The sequence below is a fragment of the Myotis brandtii genome, unplaced genomic scaffold (assembly GCF_000412655.1).
Source record: "Myotis brandtii unplaced genomic scaffold, ASM41265v1 scaffold19, whole genome shotgun sequence".
NCBI lineage: Eukaryota > Metazoa > Chordata > Mammalia > Chiroptera > Vespertilionidae > Myotis > Myotis brandtii.
In genome coordinates this window covers 1464365-1474754 of record NW_005357075.1, presented here as the reverse complement: position 1 = coordinate 1474754, position 10390 = coordinate 1464365, and the positions used below count along the sequence as shown (strand labels likewise).

Genomic DNA, 10390 nt, shown 5'->3' with positions numbered 1-10390 from the left:
GTTGGCAGTTAATTTGCATATCGCCCTGATTAGCCAATGGGAAGTGTAGCGGAGGTACAGTTAATTACCCTTTTTGCCTTTTATTAGATTAGATTCTGTGCAGGCCCAGAGAAAAATGTGTCTTTCAAATTCTGGGCCCCCTAACATGGAGGAAACTCTCTTTATTTATACTTTTTCTAGTCCTTTGTCTCCCAAATTTAGAATGAGACTTCCGGGCCTTCTGAGAAAGAAGGCCTGCGTGCTGGGAAGGGGCCATGAGACCATATCTCAAGGCCTGGCCTGGTGTCAGCACTGACAACTCTGTCTGGGGCATAGTTTACAGCCTCTCTGGAATGGGAGTAGTCTTATTTTCCTTATTTTTCAAGCAAGCAAGCATTTACAGAAGCCATACTATCAGGGTTAAAATTTCAAACAGCAGTTTTTATATAAGATAGATGCTTCAGGACGGTCTCTCACAGGGAGACTCCTGGTCCTGATGACTGTGCTTGGGGAGTCTAAGGGACAAGATGTGAGAAGTCTGCTGCTGAGAGCAGGGCTCTGTGTGGAGGGGTACGAGGCTGGCAGCTGGGGGGTGTCACCCTCCTCAGCTTTGGCAGAGTAAGTATACTCATGTACCCCTCTCCCTCTCACGGCCTTTGGTCCTGAGCTGTTGACACAATCACCCGGTTACACTGGGTTGCTAAGCAGCTCTCTGGACACACAGATGACCCCCAGGGTAGGTGTAGAGAGCAGGGCTCTCAGGGAGAACAGTGTCTCCATCTTTGGGAGGAGCCCTAGGGGCTCGGGGGAATGACCGCCAGAGTGATGTTTATCTTTCCACTGGGCAACAGAGTGCCAACGGGTCTGGGAGACGCAGTGCACTCTGCCTGGCAACCTGTCCTTGCACAACACGAGGACCCGTTCCCCACGTGAAAATGCAGGACAAGCGTTCCCTCGACTGTGTGGCTGGGGGACCTGAGGGGTGTCTCCTAAGCCAGAAGCACATGAATGTGGTTTGAGGAGGTGGAAACCCACACATATCACCTATGAGATTCCCCGTTGTGAGGAGTGGCCAGGGGCAGGGTTGGCTGGGCCTCTGAGGCTACAGGTAAGATGTAGGGCAAAAGGCACGCTTCTCCTCCCACAAAGCAGCCTCTCTGAGCCACCTGGGTCTCATACAGTCCTACAGGCCAATAAAAGTATACTTCTGTGGCAGACACACTCTTCGAAGGGCCTTGAATATATCAATATGCTGGAAGCCGATCCACCCTTGCTGCTTGACGCAGTCGCTGCGGGGAAGAAACATCTGCACAGCTTATGTTTCAAGGGACCTGGCATATATGACATATGTTTGCTCCCCCTCTTAAGCGCTATGTGTTTTAACCAGGACCACCTCCCCGAGAAAGGTTGTTTCCCCAGGTTAGGGGTTAACAGGACTAAGGAAGAGAATAAATCAGTAAATCCCCCTAGTGTTACAGAAATACCATGTACTACTTTGAAGAACTTGGACTAAGACTGTTGGCAATAAATTTGGGACTTGTTGGGCCACATCCCCAGGGGTCTGCCCAGCAGGGAAAGCACCAAAGCCTATACCCCTGGAGACCCACCGACACAGGGCAGTCCCAGAGAAGGCAAGCAGCGAGCCTGGGAGGACATAATCTTTCCTGGATAGGATAAACTCCTTCAGTCACTTCCTTGTAGCCTATCAGTAGAGCAGTGACCTTGGAATAGCCCTTGTAATGGAACACAGAGATTAACCTAGACAAGATTAAAATCAACAGAACTAGATAGAGACAGGATTTTTGGCTAAGGTCAGATAAGAAACAAGGAACTGTAGAACGTTACCCAAAACATACCATGATGTGATTATAGAGGCATGCTTATGGGATCAAATAGTATAAATATAGATGTAATAGAACAATAAAGAGAGAACCCAACCATGCTGATCAACTGAACGCTGTCTCTGTGTCCTTCCTTCATCGCCGACTCCGTCCACACCTTTGGGAACTCCTGGACCTGCTGGGGCAGGACCCCAACATCAATAGACTATGTATTGAAAGCATTTACATTTCACACCAACATTGTCAGGTAGGTATTATGACTATCCCCATTTTACAGATAAGGAGACAAATACAAATAGGCCAAGTGACGTGGTTGAGGTCACCCAGCTGGTAAGTGGCCGAATCAGGATTGGACAAAGTCGGGTTTATTTTCTGTGTTGCAGAAGAAACTCAGGCTCCAGGAAACCAGCCCACTTGCTTGAAATCTCACACCCAGGGCAGAGGGTGGCAGGGATGACAGACATTTGCCCACATGCGGCTCTTTGGCCCCTTGAGTGTGGCTCTTCCACAAAATACCGACTTCTGCGCATGGGCCACGAAGTTTCCAATCGCGCTGTACGCGCGCGCCCGCACGTGGTATTTTGTGGACGAGCTACACTCAAGGGGCCAAAGAGCTGCGTGTGGCTCGCGAGCCGCAGTTTGCCGACCACTGGCCCAGAGGAAGTGGGGAGGGGAGGGACCGCTAAGCTTGTTTTTGGTCATGTTGATTGGAATTCACCTGACAGAGGGATAAACTCTGGTGACCCCAAGACTGTGATCTCCAGGAAGGAGCTCTCGGGCCATGAGTCAGCCCCAGGTGGTGAAGACTAGTCACACTCACCCAGCCCCAGGTGTCATCACCATGAGTTCCTGACCCCAGCACCAGCAGACCGTGCCCACTCACTCCTCAGAGGGAAGGGGGCAGGGAGGAACAGGGTCTGAAAGCTGACGCCGGCCCCTGCGAGCAGCAGGGACAGACAACATGCTATGTTCTTGATGAAACAGCTGACCGTTGCCACTGGACACCTGAAAGCTGGCAATGGGGTGGGAACTTTTTATTTGAAGCAAGTGAATTATAGCATTGCCCCAATACCCCCCAGCCCCGGCATCCTGCCACCAGAAGCCCCTCCCCGTGCCTGCTCCACCACCTCCTGCCTCCTACCCGCTATCCCCAGCACACTACCTCGCAGCTATATCCCCAGCACACAGCAGGGGGCAGCAGAAGCTTGGCTCCCAGGTGCCACTCCACAGGGCAGGCCCTCAAACCTCTACCACCCAGTGTGCCCTGAAAGGCAGTGCCCCTGGGGTGTGCCTCTGTGGCCTGGAGGGGTGCCAGAGCCCCCAAGATGCTCTCCAGCCAGGCTCTACTCCTGGAACCTGCCCAGATGACTCAAGTGCTTGCAGGGTCCCTGACCTGGCCAGCTCTGGGTCCTGGACAAAGGATCCAGCACAGTTCAGTGTCCATCCACATCGCAAAGGAGGGGCTGAGCCTGGGGGCAGGGTGGGTGTCTGAGGTGGGGCAGCTACAGGAAGGAAAGCAGGAAGGCTTTTGTCTGGGTAGTCTGCCCGCCATGGTGACAGGGTCAGAGAAGAACGCTCCAGCGAGAAAAGAGCCAGCACTGGGAGGGAAGACGTCTGGGTTTGCTAGGGTTGTTGTTGTTATTGCTTTGGGCAAAGGGGCTTTGCCACCATTCCCATCCTTATCAGCCGCAGGGTGGGCACACCAGGGGTGAGCAGAGGAGGACGGTCGTGTGCCCTCTCCAAGAAGACAGGCAGGTAATGGAGGCGAGCCGGCTTCCTTTTGGCAGGGCCGGATCTGCATGTGTGCACAGGGAAACGGATGTGGACAGGTGTGTGTGTGCGTGTGGCTGAGGGCGTGGGCCAGATCCCACATGTGCATGCAGGAGGAGGGGAGGGTGGGTGAGTGTACCCGCCGTAGGAAGGATGTCGTGTGGCTGCAATGTGGGACATGAGCAGGTTGAACAGACCCCTGGAGCACCAACAGGAGAGACCAGAGGGTCAGAAGGATCAGCCCAAGACCTTCCCTCCCAGCACTCCTCCCCTCCCCTCCCCAGGCCAGAGCTTGTGGAAGGCAGCAGATCCAGGGGGGCCTGCAGATGGGGTGTGGGATCCACAGGCGTCCATAGATGGGAGGGTCCCAGTAACTGGCTTGCCAGGTGCATACACAAGTCCTCATGCTAATTACGATGATGATCGGCTCCCGGGGCCAGTCCATGTGGTGCCCATGCTCACCAGGAGTGTGTGTGCATGAGGTTAGCTACATGTGCCTTCACACAGACAGGCACCCACGCTGCTCATACAGAGGCTCCCCCTCCTCCAATCCAGAGCCTCGACACCCCGCTAGGCACTAAGATCCACCACTACGTGTCGGTACACAAGCGTCTGTCCCTTGAAGCTGGGGGCCAGGAGCAGCTGGGCGTCCCCAGCAAGCATGTAGCAGAAGGCCCGAGGGGCCTGCACAGCCAGCTCCTGGAACCGTACAAACTTCTGCCGCCCCTCATCCCACTGGTAAATTTGGGTGAAGGAGAAGTCGCTGCCCAGTGCCAGGTAGCGGCGGCCACCCACAAGGAAGGGCTGCAGGGCCATGGAGCCGCGGGAGGGCAGGGCCTGCACCTCTGAGAAGCGGGTGCCCTCCCAGCGCAGGACCTTGGAGTCCCCTATGTAGCGGCTGAGGCACAGGTAGCTGTCCCGCCCGGCGCGGAAGTGTTTCACAGCCTGGGCATCAGGCACCTGCGTCACCTCACCCTGGGCCACAAACTGCTTCTGGGTGCGACTCCACTGATAGATGACCGGTGCCTGGGAGCTACTGGACACGATCAGCCGAGGCTTGCCCTCGCCATCCACAAACTCCAGGTCGGTATCACGGTGCCAGGGGTGCAGGGCCTGGTGGGAGTAGAAGCCATTCTGGTGCCAGCGGTAGAGGCTGGTGGCACCTGCCTTGGAGCTGTCAGCCACGGCAAAGTACCAGTCACCGTCGATGCGGAAGGCCTCCAGGTCGTTGGGCTTGCGCACACGCTGCGGGTCGATGTCCTGCAGCTTGGTGAAGCGTGTGGTGTTGGGGTCCCAGTGGTAAATGTAAGAACCACCAAACAGCTGGGCCACCACCACGTACAGCTGGCTGTCCACCACCATGGGCTTGCAGTGCACGGCCGAGGGGGCTGCCGGGACACAGGGAAGCAGCGTCAGGCAACACAGGTAGCTTCGTGCCCATGCCCAGCCTCAGAAAAGAGGGTCAGTCCTCACCGACCCTCAGCCAAGGCCACGTCCCTCCACCACAGCAGTCCCTCCCCCTGAAGTTCCTCTAATCGCTTCACAGCTAACACAGTTAGTGTCAGCATCACCCTCCATCCACCCTTGAATCCCTGGTTCAAATATACTAACACGGAGCACAAAATAGGTGTTCCTAGATATTCATTGACTGTTTAACCATAGTGTTAATTATTGAATTTATATTGTGTACAGTCACTGTGCTAAGTGTGAACATATTACCCCAATTAGTCACTCTGGAATGCACCCTATTATTTTGCCATTTCACACAGAAAGAATCTGAGGCTCACTGTCTGACTTGTCCAAAGCCACGTGCTGGCAAGTGGCCAGGCTGGGGAAGGGGGGTGTTGACTGTTTAACCATAGTGTTAATTATTGAATTTATATTGTGTACAGTCACTGTGCTAAGTGTGAACATATTACCCCAATTAGTCACTCTGGAATGCACCCTATTATTTTGCCATTTCACACAGAAAGAATCTGAGGCTCACTGTCTGACTTGTCCAAAGCCATGCGCTGGCAAGTGGCCAGGCTGGGGAAGGAGGGGGAGTTTGAACTCATCCATGGCTCAAGAACATTCTCCCAAGAACTCCCACTTTTGAAAGGCTTTTAGGTATGAGCACAAATGTACGTGTGCTCAACCAGACTGATTCGACCCCTTCCCAGGCACCCAAAGGGTATGGGCCACACTCCCCACCTGTCCTGGTGTCTCAAGTCATCGCTTTCACGCACTCTCCTTCCCCCCATCGCTCCACCGCTCCCCAAGGGAAGCCCATGCTCAGCCTCAGGCTCTGGCAGTTACTGAGTCCCTCTTGCAGCCTTCGTCTGCCCACCCAGCTCCTGGTGATTGCCCAGCTGCTGACCACCCACTCCTGAGCCACCGCAGCTCAGACTCTCCAAACACCCTCAAGCACCTCAAACTCCAGCTGGCCAAAACTTAGCTCCACATCTACCCTTAAACCTGCTCCTCCCCCTCCTTCTGTGTACTTAATGTCAATTTGTGGCTTCACCTAGTCACCCCAACCAGAAACCTGGGAGCCATCCCCAACACTTCCTTGTTCCTCATTCACCCATTGTTCCTGATCAATTCCCAAGTTCTGTCAACACTCCTTTCTGCTTTCTAGTACAATTTGTGTAAGATTAGTGTTATTTCTTCCTTAAGTGTTTGCTAGGATTCACCAGGGAAACCATTTTGATCTTGTGTTGGGTGGAGGTGTTGTTGTTTTTTTATAATGACTGCAAGTTGTGTCATAGATATAGGGCAATTTAAATTTTCTGTTTCTTCTTGTGTCAGTTCAGTCCTCTTTTCTAAATATAACTGAGACACTGCTGCTGCCTCAGTCCAGGCTCCAGCTGATCCCTCTACTGGTCTGCCCACATGTTTTGTCCCATGCCTAGCCACTCTCCACAAGGCTCACAGAGAGTTGTCTAAAATATAGACTGGATTGGCTCACACACTTTCTCGAAGCTTGTCAATGACCTTGTCCTCATCTCTCTCAGGACTGCCACTGTCCACCTTGAACCTTATGCTGCAGTCATATAAGCTGCTTCTATCAGCCTGCACTCACACAATAAGCTGTTGCACACCTTGACTTTGCTCATGCTGTTCCCTCTACCAGAACATCCTTCCCACATTTTTTCTCCTAGTTAAGTCTCCCTCAGCATTCTAGACTCAGTTTAAACTCAGTATCTCCTCCTTTTTAGTTCATTGGCACTACCCACTTACTTAAGCCAGAAACCTGGGCATCACCTCTGACTCCTCCCTCTCCCTTATCCTTCAAAACTCAGTGTAGGCATCCCCTCCACCAGGAAGCTTTCCTTGATTGCCCAGGGTAAGCCTCTCCTTTGTGTTCCCAATGCATCGTGTTCATATCTTCCTCTTACACTGACATATTATATGGATATTATCTGTGTATGTATCAGCCTCCCTCCAAAGACTAGAACATTCTTAAGAGCCGAGGCCATGTCTCATGTACCCCTCTCCCTATAGGAACTCAATGGAGAAGAACAATGGAGCCTCCCACCTTCACCCCCGCTCTCCCTAGCTGGGGCCAGCACAGCCAGGCTGGGCACAGGTACCTGGGATTCTATCATAATCTCGAAGCTGCCGTTCAACATAGTCCCACTTGAGGACAGTGCAAGCGCTGGCACCTGGCTGGGCCAGAGCCACGTAGAGGTCGCTGGAGTAAAAGAAGGGCTCAGCTGACACCGCTGGGAAGGACAGGGTCTGGTACAGCACGAAATCTGCAGGGATTGGGGTGGGGAAGAGTGAGAGTTTGTTGGGTGATAAGGATTGCATAGTGAGCAAGGCAGGGGGGTGGGAGTTCAGGTGATGCCTGTGGAGCTCCCTTGGGGAGGGGCAGCCTGAGGCCAGAGGCAGGGGCACCTCCTACCTGTGGTGATGCAGTCGAACTCCCGCAGTGGCAAATCCTGCACTTTGTGCTCTTGGAAGCGGGGCGGGCTGGCGCAATAGATGGGGGCCACCGTGGTGTTGGTGTGTGCCAGCCACTCCACCAGCCACTTCACCTTGCAATCGCAGTTGAGCGAGTTGCCCCGCAGGTCCCTGATCATGAGAGTGATGGAAGGGACAAAGAGAGGACAGGCTCTCAGCTGCTCAGCCCACCCCCCAAAACCAAGCCCTCCTAGCTTCTCAAGCCTTTATGATCTTCCCAATGCTGGCTCCCACACCCCTCCCTCCCGGGACATGCCCCTCTGTGGCACTGTCGAAAGAGCTAGGACTCAGGCCTTACAAGTCACTCAGGATGTCCAGGGGCCGGAAGATGTCTCTAGGCAGTGTCTGCAGGTTATTGTTGGCCAGTGAGCTGCAAGAGAGACCCGTGGGTCACCTGAAGATGGTGACTGAGGCCAAAGGCCACGAGAGAGAGATGGGTGTGTGTGTGGGGGGGAGGGGGCAAGAGGGGGGGTTGGTCCAATGAATGAATGTATGTGTGGGATGTACTCACAGGTGTGTTAAAGACTTGAGTCCTCGGAAAGTAAACTTGGATAGTGCCCAGATGTCGTTGTTCTCAATGAAGCTGGAGGAAATGAGAACAGTGTCAGCCATCACTCAGGATCCCTGGCCCTCACCCACCACCACCACCTATTTCCCTACACCGTGCCTAGATCCCCGCCCATGGCCCTCAGACAGGCTTTTATTCCTAATGTGGTGACCTGAAGCCTGTGGTGACAAGGCATCCAGGCAGGACCATTCAGGCAGGGGGATGGATGAAGTGACCTCTGCTCTGCTCGGTCCTGCAGTCAGAGGATTCAAGGGCTCTCAATGCCCCCAGCCTTCCTCATTCAACCTCGTCTCTGAGCCCACCCAAGCCCTTCCCGTCCTCCCTTCGACTCTCCATTTCCCCTTCCTTCCCACACACAGGTACTGCAGGTGCGACAGTCCTGTGAAGGCGTTGTCTCCGATCAGCGTAAACTTGTTGGAATTGAGTAACCTGGAGAGACAAAGACAGAGTTAGAGCTTCCAAGGGTGTGCCTGCTGCCTCACCCCTGGGCTTCTTCAAGGCCTGGCTGCCCTGCTTCCCACCCTGGGACCCCAGCGGAGAACCTCAGAGCAGCCTAGGCAGCAAGACCAGGCAGAAGCTGTTCTGGTCCCAGAAACTCCCAGGGTCCCTGAAGGCTCTCAGGGTAAAAACGGCCAGGGCAGATCTTTCCTGGCAAGCTGGGTCTACCCCACGGCATCTCTGCTCTGTGTCCCACTCCCACCCAGGCTCTGTCCAGTCCCTCTAGGGCTGATGGTGAGAAGGAGGTGGGGCAACTCTAGTGTATTCTCTCCTGTGACTAGGGCTTCAAATATAAAAAACCCTTTTAGAATTCCAGGCTCTATAGTCTTCCCTCAGTTCGGTTCCCAGCTCTTTCTTCAAACCCTAGGGGCACCTGTCTCTAAGATGACCCTTCTCCCCTGCAGTGTCCACTCTCTGGCACCCACCCAATTTATTGCACCCAGTTCCTTTGGGTCTCTAGAGGAGGCAAGTCCATTCCTAACTGGGCCCTAAATACCCACATCTTGGCTTTTGCATGCAATCCCTTCCCTCCTCCCCAACCACTGCTCCTCCACCCTTCCTGACCCCAGGCAGCTCCACCTCTGTGGCATATCCATCAGGGCAAACGTAGGGACGCCTGCATCTTAATTTCCAGAATCTGCCTGTTCCCTTTCACTGCCCCTCCCCAAGCCACCCCACCTCCCACAAGGCCCTGTCCATACAGGAACTGCAGCAGCGGCAGGTGGGAAAATGCTCCGTCCTGGATCTCCGAGAAGGCAGCGTTCACCAGCGTCCTGCAGGGGACACCTGCGTCAGTCCTCCACCTGAGGCCGTCTTCCCCTTCTCACCGCCTGCCTTCTTCATTACCTCCCCTACTGCCCCCTGAGCACCACCGGCCACAGGCTTAGCTCCCCTCAGCCAAAAGAAGCTTCCATTAGCCACACTTTCATGATCATCCAAACACCCACAGTGTGCTGGGTGCTCTTGAGCCATGGGGCCCTCGAATGGGAATAGGGATTAGCATCCTGCTCCCAAGGACCACACAGCCGATCTGGTCCAGGAGGCCACTGCTGCAAGTGACAGTCTGACTGGCTGGGTGCAGAGTGGCTGGCGAGACCAGTGACAGGCACCTGCCCCGTGCCAGGGTGCAGTGTGGGTGTATCTCACCCTCCCCGGCTGCTCCCCTCCCTCCCCCCACTAGAAGCCTTTTTGCCCTTGATGTGACATCACAGGCAAGGGCCCACATGCTGGGGTAAGCAACCCCCCTCCCTCCAAGTCCAGAGGCCTGCGCACAGTAGGTCTCATTAATGCTGCTGGTGGTGATGATTCATTCTTGGCCACGAAGTCCTGTTTTCCCCAGCCATGGCTGCTGAGCCTGCGTGACTGCAGAAGTCCCTGCCTGGCTGATACCTTGAGTCTCCGGTCCGGAGGTTACCCTGGAGTCCTCCTGGTCCCCACACTCCGCAGAGGGGGAATGGGGTCTCCCCATCCACTCCCAGAGTGGTCCTTGCCGTCCTCCCCCTCTTGGCTCACCACCCCCTGGGCCAGGGCTGGGCACTCACAGAGAGATGACCTCGGCCGGCAGGTTCCTGGGCACTGCCTTAGAGTCCACGCAGAAGGCCGTGTCCCTGGTGCAAGAGCAGCTGGGTGGACAGGGGGGCGTTTTGGGGGGCCTCTTGGCACTGACTTGCAGCATCAGGCAGAATCCAAGCGCGGACAGAGCCAGTAGCCTGAGCCCGGAGCCCCGCCTGATGCGCAGCCCCGCCATGCTGCCTGCAAGCTCTGCCTCCGGCCACCGGCTGCTCTG

The 10390-nt window shown here is 54.9% G+C and overlaps 1 protein-coding gene across 1 annotated transcript; it reads right to left on the bottom strand.

Annotated features, from left to right (window-relative positions):
- Positions 1-2837: 2837 nt before the first annotated feature.
- On the bottom strand, positions 2838-10384 carry LGI3 (leucine-rich repeat LGI family, member 3). Its single transcript, XM_005864603.2, has 8 exons — positions 10146-10384; positions 9306-9377; positions 8464-8535; positions 8050-8121; positions 7837-7908; positions 7480-7649; positions 7166-7330; positions 2838-4978 (listed from the first exon to the last, which is right to left on the bottom strand). The coding sequence occupies exons 1-8, from the start codon at positions 10349-10351 to the stop codon at positions 4161-4163; spliced, it is 1647 nt and encodes a 548-aa protein (XP_005864665.1). The 5' UTR covers positions 10352-10384; the 3' UTR covers positions 2838-4160.
- Between the last annotated feature and the right edge of the window lie 6 nt (positions 10385-10390).